Source organism: Nesoenas mayeri, assembly GCF_963082525.1.
Source record: "Nesoenas mayeri genome assembly, chromosome: 1".
In the NCBI taxonomy this organism is placed as follows: Eukaryota; Metazoa; Chordata; class Aves; order Columbiformes; family Columbidae; genus Nesoenas; species Nesoenas mayeri.
Genome location: NC_137541.1, coordinates 169,766,308 through 169,791,416, shown reverse-complemented (window position 1 = coordinate 169,791,416; position 25,109 = coordinate 169,766,308). Strand labels below are relative to the sequence as shown.

The 25,109-nt window shown below is 40.4% G+C and overlaps 1 protein-coding gene across 1 annotated transcript in view; it reads left to right on the top strand.

The window, feature by feature from the left end:
* The window catches only part of LMO7 (LIM domain 7), a gene marked incomplete at its 3' end in the record, with an annotated part of 133,644 nt that overhangs the window by 46,226 nt on the left and 62,309 nt on the right, over positions 1 to 25,109 (top strand). The window contains exon 4 of the mRNA XM_080352510.1: positions 11,453 to 11,559. Within this exon, the coding sequence (XP_080208636.1) occupies positions 11,453 to 11,559 (107 nt within the window). The remainder of the gene's footprint in view (positions 1 to 11,452; positions 11,560 to 25,109) is intronic.

Sequence of the window (25,109 nt, the reverse complement as noted above, 5' to 3'; positions counted from 1 at the left end):
GTCTTTTAAACACCTCCAGGGATGGTGACTCAACCACCTCCCTGGGTGGCCTGTTCAAGGCCTGACAACCTTTTCCGTGAAGAAATTTTTCCTAATATCCAATCTAGACCTCCCCTGGTGCAACTTGAGGCAACTTCACATGATGGACATGAGGTCAGGTTCTTCTTCATAATAGTAGTTATCTACCTCTTTTCATACAATATCCTTTTTATGCTGCAGGTAACAAAACTTCCAATAAGTATTATTTTTTTTGTGGGAAGCAAGACATTATTTTCATAAAGAAATCGTAATTGCCAGGAAGGATAACATAACTTTAAGTAATCATATTTTACTACACTTAAAAAACAGACAAGCAATTTGGGGCACCATGTTCTTCATGACTGTGTCTTTTTTACTTTTGTTTTTGTTTTTCCTTTTCCTCCAGGTACTTCAGCCTGGTATTCTCAGCTTGAAACCTGTCTGCTCTGGCAAATGTTAGTTTTATGAAATACTGAGAAGCATTGTAACTGCATTGTTTTATGTAGGTGAAGTAACGTCTTTAGGTTTTAAAAGTGCTTAAACCAGATGAAGACTTCTACATAACTGTTACAAAACAGGTGACTAGGATACACCTTAGGTATCTAGTTTTGTTCTGACAAGTACAATTACATGGGAGGGGAAACTTTTTTCTTTGATCAGTGGTCCAGCTGAAGTGCTCAAACAAGTTTCCTGGACATAAAGGAATTTATATTAGTCTGAGAAAATATTTTTTCACTTGGGAATTGACACAACACGATATTTCAAATGTAACCATCACATTTCTTACTTCATGAATTTTAGTGATATTTTTGTCAGTGCTATGAAAAATGCAGTTGGAAATTAGTATATTCGTGTCACTGTAAAATTCAGAAGTTTCAGTTGCCATTACTTCAAATTCCTAAGCAAATGTTGCTTCAAATTTGGGAGAATGATGGGCATACAAACTGGGGGATGAAAATTCCAATTTAAAAAAAAAATCAATAGGAAGTTATGAGTTTTGTTTGGGCTATTTTTGGTCTTTGTAAGTTTATGGAGCATTTTAGAAACCTGATCATTATGCTTAAGAATTTAAGAGAAATCTTATATCTTATAAAAAGCTTTTTAAATGTTAGATCTCAGGGTACTTTGCAAAGAGGTCTTTGCCATGGTCTTAGTTCTGCACCTGAGGATAGCAGAGCCTTGGCAGAGGAGTGTTAGTAGGTCAGTCAGTAAGTCAGAGTAGCGTAGGGCTGAAATTTTGACTCTCAGTCCAGTTCTCTCATAAACTATACTGCAGACTTGGGGGCGGGGGGGAAAAAATCTAACTAGAGTTCTGAGAACTTAAAACTATAAATTACCAAATGTCAGGAGTGATTGAAGACCTGATAGGAATGTATGTGGAACTATAAATCATTTCTGGTACTTTTTCTGCTGCCTTATGGGAAAGAAGAATGTGGCTTGTACGGAAATACCTCCGCTAGACAATTAAGAAAAGAGAGTTGTGTGCTAGAAAGGAAGTATGTTTATTAATAGTCAGAGATGACATTGTTCTGTAGTCTTTCAATGCCTGATAGTGGGAGTATGTAATCTCGGCAGTGGTTTACTGATGCTTTGTGCCCTTCTGCTTGAAAACATATGGTACATTTCAGCCTTAACTCTGAATTTCCTTTAATTGTTTTCTGTTGCTGCTTAAACACTTTGAAATGTAGGGTGTGGGGAGAGGGGAGGTTGATGCAAACTCTTTGTGACATTTTTAGTAGCTGCTTAAGACTTCAATCAGGCAGAATGAAACCCAGCTGCTGGATTGAACTTGACAGGTTTTGGATGGGTGATGATTAAGTGAAATGTATCTAGGAGGGAGAAATCATATGGGCACAAACATCAAGAAATGATGGTTGAACTACTTGCCCTTGGTCTGTAGTCAGGGGATAGTAAGTGCTGTGCCTGTTGGTTCATCTCTGTGAATGAAAAGTAGTGTTTTAGTGATGCTTTAAATGGCATAGTGTGTCCCAAACTGATGCTTTCAGCATGTTACTGGGAAGAGAGATCAAAATGCTAATTTATTAATTGTAAAATTCTTGTAAACTAACTGTAAAGTAATATGATTGGCAGCAAGGATTTTCTAATGTGGAAATTTTTCATCCCTTCTCCTGCTCTAAATGAAAGCTCTGAAAAAGTATGACTGTTTTTGCCTCAACTTGCCAGCACTTAGCAAAATACATAAATATGGTTGCCAAAGGAACTGCAAAAAATTTCCATTTATCAAGTCAATCAGCTGTAGTCTGTGGTATACTCTATTATTTGTATGCTATTTTTATTTCCTTCAATACCCGATGACTGTTTCTGTATTTGTAAAGAAACATTCCTTCCTAACTGGAAAAAAAAATGTAAACCACGTAGAAAAGGTACACACCTTAAATCATACTTGTGACATTTATAATCTGATTTCTCCTGCCTTTGCCAACTAAGCGTGGTTTTGAGATTTCTTGTGGCAGTCAGTGTTTAATCTGTGTTAAATCTTCATAAGCGGGATGCTATGGTGCTTTTCTCTCTGGCTTGTCAAATATTTATTGATATACGGTGCTCAAAATTCATGGCAATTTCCAAAGAAAGTAAATGTTAATTGCACTAGTGATAATTATATTTTTTTTTTCCTGTGGTATCAGTGCTAGAGCCACACAACTATGCCACTCAATCTTCTGTTGGGCACAAAATCCTCATACCACATCTTTTAACGCCTGTCTGAACACCTCCGCGCCTATGTGCTTGTGCTGAATCACCCTCCTCCGGTGATGTATGTTAAAGAGCGATTAAATACGATGCCAACGCCAAATGCTGTGGAATGTGGGGTGCCCAGCTCGCTTTCTGCAGGGCGTGAGATTAGGGAGGAGCACAAGGAAGCTTGTCCCCAAACCTGCTTGCTGATCCAGGTGCACAGGGGGAGCTTCTCTACACTAGGGGATGAGCCGGTGTAGTGCAGCAAGGGTTAAGTAGGACAGCAGGATGTTAATCCTCTTGAGAAACAAAACATATCTGGCTGATGAAGGAAGCAAAATTAGAGGAAACTTCTAAATTCACTTTTAGGAAGAATGAAGTACTAAATCATAATCTAAAAGTCAGGGACTACATTCTCCTGTGAGGACAGGCTGAGTGAGTTGATTGTTCAGCCTGGAGAAGGCTCCAGCGAGACCTTATTGCAGCCTTTCAGTACTTGAAAGTGGCCTATAAGAAAGATGAGGACAGACTTTTTAGCAGGGCCTGTTGTGATAGGACAGGGGGTTTAAACTAAAGGACAATGGTTTTAAACTAAAAGAGGGGAGATTCAGTCTAGACATGAGGAAGAAATTTTTTACACTGAGGGTGGTGAAACACTGGCCCAGGTTGCCCAGAGAGGTGGTAGATGCCACATCCCTGGAGACATTCCAGGCCAGGCTGGACGGGGCTCTGAGCAACCTCAGAGTTGAAGATTTCCCTGCTCATTGCAGCGGGGGTGGACTAGACGACCTTTTAAAGTCCCTTTCAACCCAAAGTATTCTATGATTTTTTACTCTATGAATTCAGGATCTAAGGCAAGTTGCTGTTTCAAGCCCTGTGTACAGAGGGGCTGAATTTCATCTATGTCAAATTGTTAACCTGTGTGAGCAAAACAGAAAAACTGTATACAAATAAAAAGTTTTTAAAAAAGGGAGGGGTGGGGGAACAAGCTCTGCCAAAACTTTGTGTTTCAAGAACAAGAGGTCTTTACTTCTTGTATTGCTTATTAGGCTTCAGGGAAGTTTCACCTTTAAGTGGATTACTGTCATTCCAGTTCTGTGTAGTGGAGTGACCTGGCGCTGGAGTATTTTACACACTTTGCCTGTAAATCTGTTTTGTGTAAACTGTTTGGGGTGAAAAGCACATCACTTTTTTTTTTTTTTTTAAGCTTCCCTTGACTTTGACTGGAATGCAAGTAAATGGTGGGGAAGTTAAGGCTTGTCTAAACATGGAAGTAGCCCTGGATTGTTATTCCATAGTGACTTTCCAAGCCTCTACTTTCTTTACAGTAAGAATGGCTATGAGTGGGCGAGTTAAATTCTCTTTGTCTTGTCCAAAATGGGATGAAGCTGTGAAGTACAGAGAGCTCTCTTGATTAATGAGCCATGTCTGCCTGGGGTGCCCACAAGCTGTACTTTTGCCCTTCTTCTTCCAGCCAGCCTTATTTGGTAGCAGTGACATCCCAGAAACCCACCTGCGGTTTACAACCTGATAGTCACTCTCTCTTATCAATAACAGGCTCATTGTGTACACGTTGTTGCCGTAGTAAACGGCAGTAATGTCATAGCAAAGGTTATGCTTTAGAGACACGAGTCTGGGAGGCATTTCAATTCATTGAGAAAGTTGGTCCCTTCATATGTCAAACACCTTGAAAACTGTCAACTTGTAAGTCCTTCTTCAAAAAAACACATTAATTTTTGTTATTTTCCTCAATCCCATTACTCATGTTGGAAAGAAACTGTGCAGCTCAGTGCTGCAAGAGGTTGCAGGCAATGAGATGAGCTGGGCAGAGTCTTCTGCTGGCTGTTACACAGGGCGGTGGGCAGTGCTGGGAGCTGAGGAACAAACTCTGGGGAAGGTCCTTCCAAACACACCTTGGTCTTACAGCTGCTGTCATCATAGATGGAGCTGGAGTATGGGGGATAAGTGGACCTTTTTGTCCAAAACCAAAATGCTGCTTCAGAATGTGATTTCCGTAATGGTTGAACTCTGAGACCTGTGAATTACAATGTTCCTCTTCCTGGCTATGATTTACAATTATTGATACTGGGAGCACCAAGGTGAGGGGAGAGTGTGTGCAGAAAGTTTCATTCCTGGATTCTGGCCATGGGAGCACCTGCTTTTTGAGAGGAATTCTGGAAGTGGGTCATTGAAGAGTTGGTGCCTGTAATCATAAGTAGAGCTGGGGCAGGGAATCCTTGTGTCAAGGATCACAGTAATTTATTATTTTACACAATGTGGAAAAACAACGAAGGGCATACAGAGGGGAGTGGCAAAGCAATTAGCATCGTTTCTGATCTTTGGCCAATATCGTGCTCTGTGCGCGCTGTTATAGGTGGGATAATTTACCAAACAGAAGCCTTGAGGTCACTCTTAAGGCAAAGTATGCCTGCAGGATGATTGATTTAATTATTATTTTTAGTTTTGGGCCCAAAAAAGGAGGGGGAAAAAACTAGTTCAGCTGTTCCACACACTCCTTCTCCTCCTCCTTTTGGTTCAATGTTGAACCCATTGGCAGCCTTCTGAGAAATACAGAGAGCTGCAGGAGCTGGGATCGCAGTCTGCAGACGGGAGAAGTGAGTGATGGGCACTGAGCATCCCGACATGCAAGGCCAAGCTGGTAACTGGGAGTTCCTGGCTCCCAGACCTGTAGTTCAGCCCCGTTCCCTGCTCTCCCCCCTCGCCCCTTCTGCCCCCATCCCGCACCCAGCGCTAATAACCGAAACGTACCTCCGAGGAAGAGCAAGTCACCCAACTTGTTCAACAAGCTCATGTTGAAGGTTTCTTCCCTTACCCCACCTCCGAATATAAACAACACGTAGCTGTGTGGTGATGCTGCTGCAACACACAGCTCTGAATTCTCTGTTAAACTGATTTGAGCCAGCTTTAGTGATCAGTATAATGCTGCATCTATGAAAATCATTTTCTACTTTTAAAAAACAGCTCTTTTTGTAATGGAAATAGGCTCTTACTTAGAGGACTGCGGGTGCCAATAAGGAGGATTTGTCGTGAATGTGGAATGGAGGGAGACAGAGCATAAGCTTTCAAGATGATTCCAAATGTCTTCATAAATGTCGTACTAAGAAACACGCCTGTTAAATATGATCTGTCCAGGTGATTTTCAGAATTCTGTAGCCAAAAAAAATGCATCAGTCTCTCCTCCTAAAATGTCGAAAGTTTTTGTTGCTAGGCACCATAGGTACTGAGAGGTTTTTTCCTTTCTCTTTTTTTTGGAGCCTGGAGATTGAAAACAACTTCTGGCACCAAGTCACAGTCTACATGGTGCTGTAATACTTCCAAGCAAATATGCTTCACGGTCCTGGGAGCATCAGGTGCTATTATGAAATTATGTTCCCATCCTGCCCTTCATACTCTGGAGAAAAAAAAAAACCAACTAAACTAAACTAAACACAACACCCTCACCCCCCCCCACAACACTCCTCCCCCAAAGGGGGCAAAACAAAACAAAAACCAAACAAATAAACCAAAAGGAAAACCAGAACTTGAACAGCAGTAGAAGTAAGGGCTTTAACTGAAACAGGTGAGTATTTGCATGAGACAACGGGCTGTCTTCATCCATTGGCTGATGCAGCCAGGAAATACAGAAAAACACTGTTAATTACATTGTTTTTCTCCCAGATGCCAACTGAATTGGAAGATGTGCCGTAACTTGTATGCCTATGAGGTCTCACTGTTTTGGTGCATGTGTAGGGTTTCAGAGAAGCAGTTAACTAGAGAGTAGGGAGGCTTACCACACGGCATGACTGCACCCTAAAGAAATCAAATGTATTTACACGCTTGTTTAATAAATCAATATTCCCACCCCACCTAGATAATAATGATAATGAGGGATTTATTTTTTTTAATTAAAGTGCAGCTCAAGCTGAATTTAGTGTGATGTTGCATTGCACATATGTAGTGAAACCAAGATGGTATTTATAAATTCTTATATGGAGATCTCTCAATTACTGATTACTTAATTCTCTTTCACTTGAGAAATTTTTGAAGTTTTTGTTGTATTTTACCTACTGCATGTCCCTTTTCAGGTTGTGGGTGGTTTTTTTTGTTGTTCATTTTTGTTGTTTGTTTGTTTGTTTGTTTTTTTACTTAAAGTCAACTCTTTCTGGATTGTTTTTGTATAACTGCTCCTGTCTTTTCCCTCATTTCCCTGTTGTTCATGCTATTTTTTCCATTCTAGGAGTGCCCTTTCTTTTTTCCCCCCTGTGTTTTTAGGCACTGAGGAACCTATGTACTGCCCCACTTCACCAGTGCTATATATTTGTCTTCCTTTTCATAGTGCTGCATCATCTTGGTCTCAAGGTCTTGCCATGGTGATGTACATTAGGAGCTGGTAACAGTTGCAAACAGCATCACTGCCGGCTGTGATTTTTTTTTTTAATTACTTTTTTTAATTGTTATTTTTTAGAGGAAGTTGTCCATATTCTCATGTTTTCCCATACAGTGACTGGCTTCTTTCTTCTTTGTGGCATGGAGGACAATGATGAAAATGGCCCCTGCAGCAGCATCCCTGCTCTTCCCACCCCATGGACCTGCTGGTGCTGCAGAGCTCTGGTGCAGCCCCCTGCCCCGTGCTCAGGAGCAGAAGCAGCACTGAGGGCTGGCAAAGAAGGACAGGGAAGGCTCACATCTTTCCTCATGTCCATGGAGTTGCTGGAGTGAGAAAGGCAACCCTGCTCTGCTAGGATGCTGGAGGGAGGGCTTGGACCACAGTCTAACTTTCAATGCGGTCTCATGCAATCTTGTGTCTTTCTCAACATTGGCTAGAGAGGGATGTTTGAGCAAGAGGCAGACGGGAGGTTTTGTGGCTGCCAATGCCCTGTGGGGATCTGAAAGGCAGGTGCATGCCTGAAAGCATGTGGTATCCTTTGCCATTCCTCTGAGCAGTGGTGTTTAAATTCCTGCTCATGGATGACTTGCTTCCCACCGCCGGCTCCATCTCCCATGTTACGGCTTTGCAGAGTTTTTGGGTGTGGCTGACTTTGAAGTTTGAGGCAAAAATGAAATGTTGAATGGTAATAACACGATCTAGTCAGCGTTCTGTGCTGTGCTTTTAATGTAAGTCTTATATGGCTTGTGGGAAACTCCAGCTGTGCTGGGAGCATCTGAATTGCTCTGCTGTTGTATTGTGCACAGCATCTGGAGAAAAAAAACCCTAGCTTCCCTCCGGTCTCCTTCCAGCCTCCTCATCCCCTCCCACCAAAACACTTAGAAGTAGCAATAACATACCAAAATGAGTTGCACTTGAATTTTGTGGTTTAGACTTCAAGCTTTATTTTTGTTGTGATTTAGGATCTATAATTGTATGATGCCAATTCCAACTTCAGATGCTCACAGAAATGCATTGATCGAGCTCTGTATTAGATTCAACTTGTTGATTTTTGTCCCCGTTAGTCAGTTCAAAAGCTTTCTTTTTTAATGGTCATAAACTTTGTTTTCTGCAGAAACATATTTGATCTGCCTGACCATGTGTCTTTGTTTTTTGACTGGGCAACTCTTTGCACCCTTTCTGGTGTTGCTCTTGTTGTGCTGGTAGATGGCAGCAGTATTGCCTCTCATGCTCTGTTTTATTGGCATAATGGAACCAAGTTCTCCTGTTCTCATTATATAGATCCCCTGTCTTCTCCTCATCGTACTCCTCTTTCTCTGCAAATCTGCTAATTTGAATCTTTCTTGAATTTAAATGCCCTGCCTTTGTCTACAGAGGTTGGGGAGGCCTTGATGCCAGAGGGCGGTTGTGGACACAGCATGAAACCCTTTTTTTCCTCAAGCACGCTGCTTGGGTGACCTGTGGTCCCCACAAGACAGGTCTGGTATGTTGTTTTCCTCCAGACTTTTGAGTTCTGAATGTTTAAAAAGAATCTTTTTTGTGGAATAGGATGAGATTCAGATTGCAATATACTCTTTGGAGCTGAAGTGACAACGACCATGAGTCTTATCAAAGTACAGTTATATTGGTAAAAGGAATAGCATTCTATATTTGACTGCATTAATCACTGAACAATGTTCCTGTTCACATCTCTAGTGATAAATCTAATTGCAAGGTTGATAGCTTGTCATTTTTTTTTCCTGCTTATATCTGTAGTGCTATTTAAAATGCATTTTCATGTTCATTATTCTGGTAGAGTTTAAAACAGCTGCTAGCTATTTTGAGACCTGTAGCTTCAGTGATTTACTACAGTGGTTATGGATGGTCAAGAATAACTTGGCAAGGTTGGTGTTTAGAAGTGCTGATTTCTTGAAATTATACCTTTTTGTGCCAATGTCCAAACCTGAAGCAATAGCCTTTGGGGTAACCCCTCTTGATGCTCTGGGGGTGAATTCCAGACCTGACAGGAGGAGAGCTGGTGTTGGAGCAGTCACCTGCAAGATGGCAGATGTGATCAGATTGCTGGCTTGGGAGCTTGGGGGAAGGCAGATATTGACACCATGACTAGTGTGTTCTGCCTCCTGTGCTGTCTCCCCCTGATTTTGCCCTATTTCTGAAGGGCTTGACTCATGTCAGTGGTGATGTTCTCAGGGGCTCTGTTATTTATCAGAGAGCTGATGTTTAATAGGTTTAATTGCTGTGTCACTTTCAAAATTTAATTCTCTCATGCACCAGTAGTTTGGTGGTTGTGCAGCTGAGCAGCCACTGATGAGCAACTCTTCTAGTTTGTTTCTTTGTGCTCAGGGTGTAGGCAGCATCCATTTCTCTAAACCTCTGACTCTTCTTCCTTATTTACCTGCACAATGTGCTCATTCAGTTCAGTTCAGTTGACATAACCCATCCACTTGGGAGTTTACTCTGAGCTTTGGCAACTGGTCAGCCCAGTCAAGGCATCTTGCCTTGGTGTTGCTTTCAGTTCTGCTCATTACCGTGCAACTACTTGTTTCTTCTGCTCTGTTGCGTTCTTCCTTTTCCTTACCTCCATGTTTCTTGGACTCCCCAGGGTCCCTGAACACTGACCTGATACTTGGGTGTTTTTGTTTAACAAGTAGTTCCTCATCTTCTCGCAATGGGACTCTAACCTGTGGCCTCTTGCATGCAGAAGAAACAATGCTTTTTCAAAACCTTGGGGTTTCATTGCTAAAGTGACATTCGGATATTAATTGAATAAAACTGACACTTCTAGGCAGCTTTCCCTCTGTTGCACAGAAAGGAAAAAGGGGCATTGCATGGAGAGGAAAAGTAAATGCCCTTCCTGAGGTTGCATCCCCAACATGAAGCTCTACCTTGGCCACTTGTGCAGGCAGCCCCTTGGGTATTGCAGGAGCTGGTGCAGTGGGGAGGTTGCCTGTCCTCCATCTTTGCCATCCTCCTCCCCTCATCTGCCACCTCATGGTGTCCCCCATCATCATTGTCATGTCGCATCCCCCCGCAGCAGGACAGTCTGTGTCATGCTTTGGGGCATAAACTTCATGGTGTGAGACACTTGGGGTCTTGCAGATGTGGTAACACGGAGCCTGCACCCTCACAGGGGATAATACCTTGTTCAAATATTTTACTTGAATGAAGCTGTGTTTCCAGACTGATAAGAAATACTAGAATCCCAGGGACCTTCAAAACAGAAGGTTTTGGAGATTCTTGGGTTTGTTTTACTTCTTTCCAAGTGTTTGTTTTACTTTTTAAAGTATGTATTAGAAACAGCTGTTGGGTTTTTTTTTTGTGTGGATTGTTTTTTCTAATAAATTTTAAATGGTGGAATAACTGTTACATCCAGTGAGTATGTGTCAAAAAAAAGTTAAAAGCATATGAAATTGCTTTTTCATACTGTGAGACTCAGATACCGGCCCCTTGACTTACAAAGCTTTCGAATGACAGGGCTGTACGTAGTTTATGAATTAAGTAACTTTGTGTACCTTTTCCTGTGGCTTCCAGCTGAACGGAGCAAGTGCGCAAGAGGGCACATTCTTTTGTTGTTGATAGCATTCCGCCTTAACGAGAAGGAATTTCTTGCCTATTGCCTATTGTTTATGAAGTGGAAAGAGATCACAAGTTGTATAATCTCTCTCTATATCGCTGGATTTTTTTAAGCATTGCTATTCAGCTGATCGGAAGCAGGTGCAGCGAGTGGGTGCTGTAATACACCGCACCTATATTTTGTTATATATTGGTGTGAGATGGGAGGGTGGAGAGGAAGGGGAGGAACGCAAAGGAGAGACCCCCCCCCACCCCCCAAGAAGGGGAGCAGCAGCTCTGAATACGGTTTGGTTTCTGTCTCTCTGGAGCTTTTCCTCAGCAACCAAACCCAGACTCCAGGTGCAGTGTTCTCTCATCGCTCCTGTGAGCACAGAAACAGCGTGTCCCTCCTCTCCGTCCTCCCCTGCCAAGAGTTTCTGGGTGGTGAATGTCAGTAGCTGGAGTTATTTTTAAAGGCAAGAGGTGAGGCTTGTCGTGCAAAGCTGGGAAGAGGGCGTTTGTTTGCTGAGCAGAGCTGACATCAAAGTGGAGATTGCTGCCTACTGGCTCGCCGCTGCCTGATGCCAGGTAATCTTTAACGTACCCTCCGTCCCTGTGATCAGAACCCGGCTGCCTGAGAAACCAACCCGCGCTTGCAATCCAGAAGACTGTTGTTTGGTTTTTTTTTTCCAGTATTATTTCCGTGAGCTGGACTTTGACATTTAGAAGCTCTCGCTAAGCATCTTGCAAAACCTGCTTAGTGCTTTTAACTAAGCAACTGCTTTCTACTTCTCTTCGCAGGATAATATAAATGTTTTTCTGAAAGCGTGTGAAAATATTGGACTGAAAGAAGCTCAGCTTTTTCACCCAGGAGATCTTCAGGATTTGTCCAATCGAGTTACAGTCAAGTGAGTTTTGTGGGTTTGTTTTCTCCCTCTCCTTTTCCCTCTAAGCTGTTTCACGGTCTTTTTTGAATGTTTATTTGTGGAAAATTATTCTTTTCATCTGGTACAAGCAGTTCTGAATGCTGTGGTGAGGATTTAAGCATTAAGACTGGTAGAGAAGATTTGCACAAATTTAATTCTAAAAATGAAGTATTATTATGCCTTACAAGCAAACTAATTGCTAATTAATATTTACAGCATTTAATATATGAGATGGAAAGTGTTCAAGTTATTTTAAACTTGGAGTAAAATTAACTGTTTAGATGATACCAAAAGCATTGCTTTCCTTATTCTTTGAGATTACTGATGTAAAATCTGAAAGGCTGAGTTGGTACTTCTGATACTTATCTGAATGGCTCTGTGCCTCAGGTATGGTGTTCCTAAAGGACTACTGTTCTTGACACTCCAAATAGTAATCAGGTGTTTGTCACCAAATGTCACATCTTTTGTCAAGCGGGGGGTAGGGGTGGAGGGGGGCTGTGAATAGAAACCCAAGTACTGAATTGCACAAAGGGAAATGTCATGTTTACAGAGAAAACAGTTTTCCTGTAAAATAGCAATGGTTGGGGTCTGAAATATAATTAGTGGATTCTCAGATTTCAGGACTGCTGTGTTTCCTGACTTCTAGTTTCTGAGGGATTCAAGTAGAGCTTTAGTATATGGACAGGTAACAGGTGTTTTAAGATAAATATGTCATGGAAAAATATTATCATAGCGCGTCTTGCTTTGTTACAGTATTAGCTGGTTTTATTGTGTTAGAATAAAGAGTGAATTTATTGTTAAGTCTCAAAAAAATAAAGAAAAGCTTTAGTTAGTTTTGCTGGAAACCTGTCAGGTTAAGAGTTGATTCCTGTCTTAAATTAACACTTTTATCAAAGAAGAATAGGCAGTAATCCTTCTGTAAATACAAGGAAAAAATATTGTGAAATGACACATAGCTGCTTTAATTAGAAAGAAATTTCTTGTAGGTGGATTGGGTGGTAGCGTGTTGACATACTCTCTGCCTGGTTTCAGAATGAAAGTTCGTACTGGTTTGAGGTCTGATACTTGAGATGGTAACGTGTTTTCCAGTCTTTGACTCACACCCGAAATGTAATTTCTCACTCTTGGTGTTCAGGGACTTGGCACCTTTCCAGGGCACCGGTATTTTCCTCGCTGGTTCCTATGTCATGCTGAAAGCTGGGGGGTTGGTAACCTCTGCCACGCTTTAATTATCCACAAAATCCTCGCTGAAGTTACTTCGGTGGAGGTTTTCTCCAAGGGTGTAGCTGGGAAGGGTTGGAGGCTGCCAGGAGCTGGTCTTCAGCAGTGACAATAGCGACAAGCTGAAACCCCGGGAGGTTGAGTTGGCAAACTCTTGTGCAAGGCACGTTGTCCTACTCGTCCCTACGTTAACTGCGGTGCCCAAGTGAGGTCAGCCATGAAATTCATCTGGTGGGTCTGTAACCAGGGTTGTGGTGTTTTGGTTTTTTTGTTTTATTTGATCCTTTCAGCTCCACCGGTTCCCTTCCCGGCTCTGGGAGCAGAGAGTAAGGCTGGAATTTGAAATCGTCATAAGGCAGTGGGGGTTTTGCATCATACCTACTCAGCAACAGATTAATTAATGTTTTTCAAAAAAAGCAGATTTAACCATTGAGCGCTTCTTATGGACAGCAAGGCAAGGGGTCTGGGTTAGCATCAAAAGAGCTTCCAGCCATATAGCCATGCTCTTTTAATTTATTTCAATGTAATTTTGATTTTCCACATGTTATATATCATATGACAGTCCCACAGTGTATGTAAAATGCTTACAGAGTAATTCAAAACTTCTGAGCACTCTGTAAAATGGTAACCTAACCATGCTTGCACATTTTGATGTCTTTAGGAGTTTGAGGAGGGAAGTTTTATTGCAAGAAGTAAAGGGAACAAGCTATGTGAAGATAACTCTCTCAATTGAAAAGTTAATTATGTATCACTTGACTACCCTGAGGACAGAGGGTTTCCAGAGAGTGTCATGTGTGTATCAGGAGAGAAATGCTGTCTGATCAAGAACTTGTATCTGATATATTTAATAGAAATAAATAATTTCGTACATTCAAGCTGAATTACAAATTTATTCAGAACTTGTAGGATGCCAGGCTTCAGAAAAGAGATACTGTTTTATATCTTGCTTTTGTGTTGTCCTCTGTTATCCTTGATCTTAGCATTAAATTATTTATTGTCACAGGGGTAAAACTTTTTAAATATACTATTTTGTTTGTTTGTTTTGTTAATAAAAGATTGCATTTCATTTTTGGTTTTCTGAGATTCCTAAGCAAATTCACTTTGCCACCATCACCTGAGGCTAATTGCCCACATCTTAAACCAGCTGCAGTAGACTGTACAGGATAACATTAACGTGTGCCTGAAGCGGTGTGTATTTTGACACCTCAGCAGTATTGCTGTGTTCTGCTGTTGCACCACCACTAGCACATGCTTTTTACCCACCCAAAATAGATTAAATAAACTGTTGCTTGAACAGTCAGCTTCTCAGGCTGCGATGGGTGAGGACAGGGTGCTGGTGGGATACGTGCATATACTGCCAGGCATGAGATGCCTGATTTGCCATGTATATGGAAAGTAGATAGGGGAGGGTGCTGTTAAAAGGGTTCGTCTGCTTCTGATGCTAAGGATAATGCAAGAGTTGTTGTCTTATGGCAGAGCAAAACCAGTGCCTGACGCTGACTAGGAGGTTGCATCTTTGTCCCTGATGTGCTAGGCCTTCTGTAGACTTGGTGGCTCTGATGAGGGGAAGGCCGTGCAGGAGGAAGGCATCCCCTCTGAGAGGGATGTCCTCTGTGGAGAGGTGTTCCCTCTGCTCCTCCTGTCTCTGCTGCCTGGCAGTTGCATGTGGCACCTCTTCCTCCTTGCCGTGCGGGAAATCCTACACCCTCAGGCTGTTGGCATCTCAGACCAATGTCCTGTCCCACCTGGGCAGTCTCTCTTCCCAGCAGGAAAAGTTATTCTCTCCTCATACCTCATTTCTGGGTGTGCTTGCTGCCTTTCACTGTACCTTTACTGATAGCACTCTGGTTTTCTGTCTCATCAGCAATAATGCCAAGTCATTCACAGACACCAGGCTCTCTTATATTTGTGTGTGGTGTAATGTTCTTATGTCACCTGAGTTAAGGTGAAGACCCTCTGTTCCTCATGACTTGCCAGAAGTTGTACTAAAAAATAATCCTCCTGTCTGGTAACGAGGTTGCAACTTTCACTTTTATTTTGTTTTCTGTTGCAACTGAGATGATCCACAGGCATAATGTGAAACCCTCCTCTGTAATTACTACTCGTATCTGGGACAGGAGGGGCAAGAATCCTCTTAAATATCTAGGCTCGTAGTTCCAAGTGATTATGTGATTATCCTTTTTGTAAAGCAAAAGCTCCTTAAAATTTTATTGTTTAGGAGTTTGTGTGAAGAGGGCTGGTTAAAATTACTAGTTACTGTTTTCAAAGCCTTGCAAACTCTATGCTTTGCCAGATCAGCGATGAGATTAGTAGTCGAGTGATGTGGAAAAATATACTGGCATGGATGGTTTATTTTCTGCCAATGAAAATGGGAGTGTGGATTAATGTCTGAGATTTATAGTTCAGTCTTTCTGCAAATCTGCAGAAGTTATTGCTGAATGCTATAGTACAGTAATGCGTCATGTGTTCCAATAAAGATTATCCAGATGGACTTATTCCTCACATACCATGTCCAGCAATCATGTGCATATCTTTGTTTCATGGCTAGTTATTTTTGTAAATACATATGTGTTCTTTCAGTACATATGATTTCTTTTTTAGCCTAGGATTTTATTATTTTTCATCAGAGGAGACTTTATTTTAAAGCCCAGCAGTTTGATTATTTTTGTTTTTAAATACTAATGCAAGGTTGTCTTAATATTTCATTTGATTCTTTTTTTAGTTCTAGAAAAGTAAAAATCTAATACAAGCTTAGCAACCCTCAGTTGTCAGCACGGTTACTATTTTAAAATGTTAAGCACTTCCTTACCCAGCTCTTTAGAGGTGACACACCCAGTTGTTCCCAGCTGTGGAAGGGTTCTCACAAAAATCATGCCACAGAGTTAAGTGAGAGTTCACTTAGGCAGACACCAAGCTTCTATTCTGATGGAGTGTCTCATCCCAATTAGCAGTTTTAAAGGAGGCAGCCTGAACAATCGGATGAATGGCACAATTAAAATTTGTCTTGTTTTTCAAGCAAATTATTCCACCTGGAAAAAGTTCTAATTCTGTAAAATGAGGTATCCACCTAAAGAATCTAATTATATGCTAATAATAAATCCAAACAATGGTTTAATAGGTGAAAATATTTAACTGAGAAAAAAAAATATGAAACAATTCACTGCCTTAATCCTAAATAGCAAGCTTTTTTACAGCTACCACAGCCCCTTGAGTCCTGATATTGAAGGTTTACTATATTTGTTCATTCTCCAATAAAATATCAAATCAAAATATTTGGCCTCTATTAATATTAATACTACAGGGTTATATTTAGAGCAGGTCTTGAATGAAATTAATGAATCATCTCCAAAGATAGCTGGAAGTCTCTCAGCACCTAGCAGAACTTGGTATTTGAATAAGGCCTTCACCTTTTTGCTGCTCTCTGGTTTTTCACGTATTCGTTATCAATCCTTTACACTAAATGAAGTGTAAATTGTATAAAGCAAACAGAAAACCCTGTCAGAAGTCTTGCTGAAGTGGGATTAAGTGCATATATGAGATGAAATAACGGAGCTCTGACTGTGACCCTGGCATTTCTAACCTTTGGATGGTTTTAACTTATCAAGTTAAATGCTTCTTTAGCACAATTATTTTTCCTGATTCCCTAAAGCAACCAACAAACCCTGGAAAAATGTGAATGCCATGTTTTCTGTAGCATAGATAATTAGAGCCAACCGGAGAGAAGTTGCAACTGTTCTCTGTCATGTTCATCCTTGTGTTCGTGCATTTCAGAAGCTGAGTTTTTGAGACAGGCTCTCTATTTTAGTTCAGAGATAATACTTTCTGAATTTAAAATGCCACACACAAAATTTTCGCAGAATAGAGGCTTTTAAGATAAGAGCCTGAGAAGCTTAAATAGTTGCTAAGTGATGCAGTTGTATGTATATACTCTGCGTCTCTTCATCCATCTGGAATAGGATACATTTCATGGGGTTTTCTTCTGATTTAATGAGTGAATGGTTATACCTCTTTTATCAACATAAACTATTTTAAGCATACATACAAAATTACTACCTGCCATATCACAACTATTGTCCCTTACTAAGCAACCGTCTCCTTTTAGGGGTTGTCAAAAAGGAAGCCTTCTAGCACCAAGTTAAGCCAAACACAAAGGATCCTCTAGTAACCTACCTTCTTTATCCTATAATTCAAATTACAGTAGCGCCAGTGCTTCCTTTCAGTGATGAAGTTGCCTCACTTGTCTTTTTGGGTGTAGCCACTAAATGTGCAGATACAATGGGGGTCCTGAAAATAGCAGCAAAGCAGAGGCAGAGAGGGGTTGAATGAAGACATGACTTCTTACAGTTCTACGTTCCATCTTTTAGCAACTTCTTGTTCTTCACGTGGCAGGAAAATAAGTGTAGATTTTAGGTTCTAATTAGATAAGAGGTGGGTGGTTTATTTCTGTTTTGTTTTTATACAAGCTGATAGTTTCTCATGACTTTCATGTTCTTCCTGTCTAGTCCTGGGGAATACGCCAGGTTTCCTGATTCCACTTGTGTTTCCTGCTCAGGGTGTTTTTCTTCTTCAGGGTCCACAAAGGCAAAGTGCAATTTCTGTTCTGTGGGATGAATTTCACTACTGCCAAATAGAACACTGAGGGAAGCAATCTGCATAAAAACCACTGAAAAGGTGGTCTTTTTGAGTGGAGAATCTTCTCAGCGCTCTTTGAAATCTAGTTTTTGGAGAGCTTTAATTGTGAAAGCAATACCATCCCTCAGTCTTAGGAGGAAGTTTTTTGGTGTTGCTTTGCCAGTAACACTCAGATCTTTGAACCATGTGGCAAAGGACTTACCTGGAAGCTGGAGGTGTAATGGTAAGATACTCCTTGGGGACTTGTATCCTATTTTGTCCCTTGAGAAGAGCTGACATATTTTGCTCAAAGGAGGCAGGGTCAAGAGAGACAAATTGACCACGTACTGGCTCACAGCATCAGAGAGAGACAGAAAGTGCAAGTCAGTTTGTGATCAGGTAGGTCAGAACTGGTGTTTGCTGTTGATAACACTGAATTCTGACTCGGATCTTTGCAGTTACTCTAGTTTCTTGATAATGTTTTGGTCAAAAATTTCATGCATATAATAAGAGGACATGATGGAACTGAACCTGAATTTGCTGTACTGATTTTTTTTTTCCAAGAAACACACATTTTATTGAGTTGAAAAACGTATTTCTAATTTGGCTTTAAAAAACAAACAAACAAAACAAAAAACAGCAACAAAACCCAAATAAACAAAAACAGAAAAAAAAGAAAAACAAAATACCCCACGCACAACACTGAACCACCCTTTCCTGCCTTTTTATTTTGCGTAGAGTAGAAAGTCATGGACTAGATGAAAGCCAAGTGCTTCAGTACAACAAGTATGATAGTAGTTAGCCCTAAATTCATACCCGTGTAAGGTCTCCAGCTTTACACCTGTGTGACTGCAGAGTCAATCACCCCAAAGACTTTGTCATAAAGGCTTAAGAAACTGTCTTTGAATGCAAGTTGAGATGAAAGGGATAAAAGACAGGGTTTTGGGGGTCTTGAAAACTGAAATGCAAACCATTTAACCAAAATTTATTTAGAACAATGAATGTTGTGTTGGGTTTTTTTTCCTTCTATCCAAGGAAATAACAGTTCTTACACATGTGGTTGTAATAGGCTTTTATTGTGGTAACTGAGTTTCCTAGTGACACTTCCTTTGAAATGGAAAAGTGCAACACCTTCACTTCCGAGTGACTCTAGAAATGTTCCTATGACTCTACAAGTGTGGAAATTTTCTTTCTGCTATGGTCATTTGCATAGAAATGGGTAATATTTATGGCAGCTGATCTTCCTTGGCAGAGTCATGTTCTGAACATTGAAATTACTCTATTTATTTTGTTTAGGTTATAACTATTTCAAAGATAATGCATTTCAGATATTTAACTTTTTGTCATACTGATGACAGTTTTGCAGAGGTAAAGAAAATGAAAATAGTGTATTTTAGCAGTCTTATGAAACTGTTGTGCTTACTGTAAACTATTCATGCTCATGTCATTAATTTGCACCAGCTTTAAATCATTCCAGTAAACCCACTGTAGGCAATAAAATATGTTTCAGACTTTGGACCATAACTGCAAGAAATTTACCTCCAACTCTTCAGTGTAAAGTCTATAAAGTGTTAGGTGTGGTGCTATTTAATCTTTCAACTTTATCCGTGAAGTTTCTGGCCGTTAAGAGAAATGTTTGAGATTGCTCATTTTTTCTTCTGAGTAATATAACAGCTAATAATTTACACATCATTTATGGAATTATGATCTCAGTAGTGTTTGATTTTTACCATGTATCTGTTTTGTGAGATGATTCTACTTTAGGAATGAAAAGCTTCTGGAGTTGTACACCTGTACCTACAAGTGTACAGGAGGAGTCTGAACAAATTTGGGAAAAATGATGTTAGTGTGTGTTAGTTGTATCAAGAGCAATTCGGGTATCTCTAGTGACACAGATCTATAGCCTTGCATTGGAATTTAAACAGTTATGCTATGAAATTGAATTATTTGCTGAAGGATGTTACAGTTGCTTTCTGCTGAAAGGTGTTGGTTTGTTCAAAGTCCTCATTTTTGATCCTGTTATATTTCAAAAGTATCTCTGGATTAATTTTTGACGGGGTTACAAGCCTTTAGAAAACTTTTTCAGTGCTCTTAAGCATGTATATCAATTCCTTAACATGCCAGGATTAAATGCAGTTTATAAAACAATGCAGTAGAGATAGGAAAGTAATTTGGATGAGTAGCAATGAGTTACAAAAGAAGGTAAAAAGGAAACCTGTATTTTTTTGTGATTTTTTTCTTTTCATACCAAAAAAGGTGTTTGTGTCTGAGGTTGGAAGGTGAAGGACTTCTATGAAAAAATAAGCTTGTTACTTTAATATCAATTATATAGAAACATGTATACAAGTTCACAATCGTATTATTTTAAATTATATTTTGCCATTGAATTGCTGAAGTTCAATGAGCCTTTCTCTAGTCAAACAATTCAATAGAGCAGCTCCTATATTTAAATACTGGGGGAAGCTGACTTGAAGTTTTCCGTGGATACAGGGGTTTGTTGGTTAACCATACTCTGTAAATGGAAAAAGTAAAGCTGAACAGTGTATTGACGGTTCTGGATCCTGCTTCAAACAAAACCCTACTTTTGGCCATATTTATTCCTGAGCTGTAATTAATACTTTTGTTACAGCACTTTCAGAGATTTCAGCTCTAATTGTTATTACTGCTTCATTGGACCACTCTAATCCTTCAAAGTGGCATTAAGAGGTTTTCTGCTGTGAGTACTACAGAACGTAATTGGTAATGCAATAACAAATTCAAATGTTTTTATAAAGCATATGTCAGGAGGGTTGCAGGGTTGTTTTTGTCTTGTCATTGAAACCAGTTAAATGAAATCATGTCTCGCCACGTGGTTAGAAGATGAGAAGGGTGGAGGGGGAAATGAAGAGCGCTAGATAGCAGACATGCTTAACCACACAAAGGTGTGATCTTTTTTTTTTGAATGATAGAGATCTGTTGTCTGTAAGAAACAATAGGAAAAAATCCGAGCACAAAAAAAGAAAACCCAACTGGAGAACTATTCTTCAAGCTGAATAAGCTGGATGATCAAGCTTGAGATCTCCAGCCCTGACCATCTTGGTGGCCTCCACTCAACTTGCTCCAGTTTACCAATGACTTTCCTGTACTGGGGGACACCAAACTGGAGGCAGCAGCATTATAGACATGAATGGCATAATGAGAGCTGAGGAAAGGGGAGATGACCTGGTCCACCAGCCTTCTGCACACACTCCATTTCATGCAGCCCCAGGTGCTGTTGGCCGATTTTGATGGGGTCTGTTGCTGGCACATATTCAGCACAGTGGAACCCCCAGTCTCAGCTCCACACTCTGCCATCACTGGGGTTAGTCCATCCTGGTGGCAGGACTTGGACTTTGTCCTCGTTGAATGTCATGAGGTTCCTGCAGAGCCAGTCCTCCCGGTAGCCTTGCCCTCCAGCGTATCGACTGCACCCTCCCCTCACTCCTGTCTGCTCAGGGAGGGAGTGTGGTATCAGAAACTGAGTCAGAAAGAAAAATTCTGAAAGCTTTTGCAGCTGATGGCTGGGACTGGAGCGAGGAGGTTGACTAATGTAGATGATATTTCCTCTTTCCTTTCCCTTCTAGAAAAAAAAAAGTCCTGCAAATGTAAACACATACACACCTTTGAACCCAGTATGTGCAGATACATATCAACTGACGTGGATTCCAATGTGTTATATGATAAAATATTTAACTGGGGCGGGGAAAGGGAGGCTAAGTTCAAAATACTTCTGCTTTTGCGAAGGCTATTAAATTACAGACAGCCACTTGTGCCCTGTGAATAAACGCTGAAATATGCTTGTCAGATTTATGGTGCAGTAGCATATTCTTTTTAACTCTGTGACCTGATGTTTGCAAGATGCTCTCAGCTGTGATGGTTTTCTGAGGTGAGGGATGTACTTGGTAAAGCACTAGCTAAAAATGCCCAAGTTGACAGAAGGCACAGTATATTTATGTATGTTTTGGCTTGAAGATGTGATGTATTTTCATCATAGATCTGTGCAGTTAGGGAATTACTGTACGATTCCACCAAGTAATCCTAATCTGTCCAAATTTGCCAGTGTCTACAACTCTAGTAAACAGTTTTTAATGGTAGTTTGCAGATTAATTTTTCAGAAGCGGAGTTCCTTTTTATGTATAAAATACAAGGAAAACTTGGGTTACTTAAGTGAGAACAGGAAAATCAGAACAATTCCAATTTTGTGTGTAAAATGATGAGTTCTGGAAGAGCTGATACTGCTCAGGCCTGTGATAATGGGGTTAGGAGTTTAGGACATCCATTCAGTCTTCAGTGCCAGTCCAAGAAAAAAGGAAAACAAAACCAATAACACAAAAATCCCCAAACAAGCAAACAAATGATCCAAAAACCCACCCAGAAACAAGACCTAAGCATTATTAAGTACTAGGAATAGGAAAAACAATGTCACATCACTGTGCTGCTGTGGGTAATCTGGAATTTGCTGGTGGTGTAAATGACGTCTGAGGCTTTCGCCTTTGATCATTGTCCCTTTCCTCACTCTCTCACTTCACCTTCCCAAATTTCCTGAACTTAAATCTATGGAACTGGAATATCTTCACCCTCATGACACTTTTCTGACTAGATTCTGCTGCAGGTTTAGTTGAACACTGTAGGAGTCCTGAGCCTGACAGAGAGGCAATGGATGAAGGAGAGAGGTGGACAGAGTAGCAAGCTTAAAACAAAATAAAGAAACACAAAATACCTAGCAGATGGGGTGAATGAAGTGGTTCAACTAGTCACTTTGTCCCATGTTACACAAATAATCAGTGAACCAAATGAAGAGGGCCATAGGCTTCCTTGTCGACAGATGCTGTGGATGATAAAAGTTTACTTGAGCTCAAGGGGTAGTGGAGAAGTTCACAGGAGGGAAATCTCTTAAGAGTCACTTAATACAGGGGAACCACATGTAGTTTGGGAAGTCCCCAATGGAGAAGCATCTTGCCTCCTCTATTTTTACTTTTAGGCAATCACTTGGGGCTACAGGGGAGGATGGGATCCTGGGCTAGATAAGAGTCTTGGTCTGGCCACATGTGGACGTTCCTGTGTGTGGCTTTGAAAAGGTCACATCCAGTGAAAGCTGCTTCTGAGTTCTGTAGATCTATGATAACCTTCTCCAAGAAATAAATCTAAGGACAAAACTGGATACAAGTTTTATGGAAGCAATTAATTTTATTTGCGGAATCAGTCAAGCAATTTACTGTTAAGCTTTAGCAAGCGTGGAATGTTGTATGCAGAGGTATCTGAAAAGATGAATAAAATTCTGGTAGGTCTTTTAATCTAGACCAGGATCTGACTGCTTCTGCATGTGACAATCATGGGGAAAAATATTATTATGAATTCTTAGGAATTTAACATTTGATGGTTTTTCATCAAGCCATTTGAAATTTTAGTTAAAAACTTCGTAAGAATAATAAGTAAGAATGACTGAAATTCTCTTGAAATAAGTTAGTACATGTATTTGCATATACTATATTCAGCATCATTACTTAAAACCTACTTTTGCTCTAAGAATATCAGTTAATTTAGAGGTTTTGTTACTGATTTTGGCATGGTTAATGTAACTGTAAGATCACACATCAGATGGTTATGCAGAAGGCACACCCACCTAGATTGAATAAGCGCAGAATAAGATGCATAAGTAATGATACTCCTCTGCTATGCTCGTCCTGCAAAACGCTCGCTTTCTCTGTGCAGAACACTTTATTTGAAATCTGATCTTTCTTCTTGCATTGCATGTTGGCTGCTCTTGAGAAATCATAGAAAAGTCACTTAGCACGGGTGATTTACTAGTATTTGCCATTTCATTGCAATGTTTTTGTTCCTTCAAGAGGAAAATAATTCTCTTACAAAAGGATACTTTTCTTTTATAAACAACGTTTTGTCTTTCTGAAGCATCTTCCTCTTTGAGCTGTGACCAAATTCTTTAGTTTAATTCAGTCATCTCTAATACTGTTTGAGTAATTCACGAACGTATTCAACAAGCTACTTTAGTTACTAGGTGGTGTAGTCAGTCTAGGGTGGTGAGCATATGAAAATGATGTGGCTGCATTTGTACGTTACTACTTCTATTTTCTGTTCAGTATTCTTTTTCATTGATTGAATTGGATTTTAAATCTATGAATCCAGGGACTGATGGCACCAAACATGGTATCCAAGCAAGTGTTCCCAAGCTTTGCTTCTTGGGTACGGTGCGAGTGATGAGTATATAGTAGCTGCTCTCAGCTCTGGATGAGGCTCCCTACACAGGACACATCCAGCTCATCACCTGGCTTTACAGCACCGCTTTTGGAGACTGTGCTGGTTTGGACCCTCAAAATAAACTAGGGCAGGTATTCCATACTTATGCCTTGTTTAGGTGTCTGCCAAAGTTGCTCGATAACCTTTCTTCCTTTGTTGGACAGCGTGAGTTTTATCAGGAGAAAAGCTGGAATGCAGAACTGGTGTTTCTTAGTTTTCTCAGAAAGTATGTCTACACGATGGGGCACTGCAGTGAGAGGGCTGAGAAGTGAGGGGAAGCTGGGCAAGGTGAAAACAAAGAGGATTCCAAATCCATTCTCAAACTGGAGCTTAATCTGAGCAGTTGTGAAATCTTCACTGAACTCAAATTTGAACTGAAATAGGATTAAGAGAGGTAATCTTAATCTGGATTAAGAATGAACTTCATACATGAAATAAATTAACTTTTTAGCACTTGTGGTTGTTTTTTGTTGTTGTTGCTTTTGTTTGATTTGGGTTTTTTTGTTTGTTTGGGTTTGTTCTGTTTTGTTTTTTAGACTTTACTATGTACCCTTTCCCAAAGGATGAATTTTACAGTGAAAAAGTTCAGTGGCTTGAAAAGCCGTCTAAATAGAAATACAAACTGAACATATGAGGAGAATAAAAGACAAAGGTTTGAGTCCCTCAAACAGCTCCAGTACGAGCACATAAGTTAAAACACTTCTGTAGAAGTACTTAAAAAAAAGTGAATGCTTCTTCTAAGTAGCATAGTCTGTGAAAAAAAGGAGTTCACTGATGCAGATATTACACATCTTCCTGGCCTTTTACATGATCAGAGGTTTGTCTTCGCGATAAGGTGTGCTGGGTTGGCTGAATGCCTGGGCCATGGGAACAGCAGCCTCTTCTGATGCTGCGAGCACTAACCCAGAGGTGTGTCCCACCATGGCACATCTGGAAGGTGTGGCTGTGTCCTGCTGGAGTAGCATCACATCAGGGCTTTCTCCTTTACCCATCTTCCCCCTTCCACAGGAGCTGCAGTGTTTCTGTACCATGCGGCTTGGTGCAGCCATCTAACCTGAGCTCTTCCTGAATTACTGCGTTCCTCTGCAGAACTTGTTAGCGGCAAATGTAGCAAGGACAAAAGAAGTTGCAGCAAAATTTGATGCAAAGCTAATGTGAAAGAATCAAGCCCTTTTTTTCTTTAACTATGAGAGACAAATGGATCTGAGCTAATATTAGAGAAGCATTGCATGTCAGCATCACTGAGATGAATTTTCTCACTTTCAAGTACAATATTTCGTATGGCATAGCTTCAGATTTATTTTATTTTTATTTTTTTTTTTTATTTTACTTCAGGGCCAAGAGGAATCTGAGTTGAAAATTTCTATATTGGCTTAATTCTGGTTCAGGGGAGGTAGGGAAGCAGTCAACACTGGAAATTTCTTCTT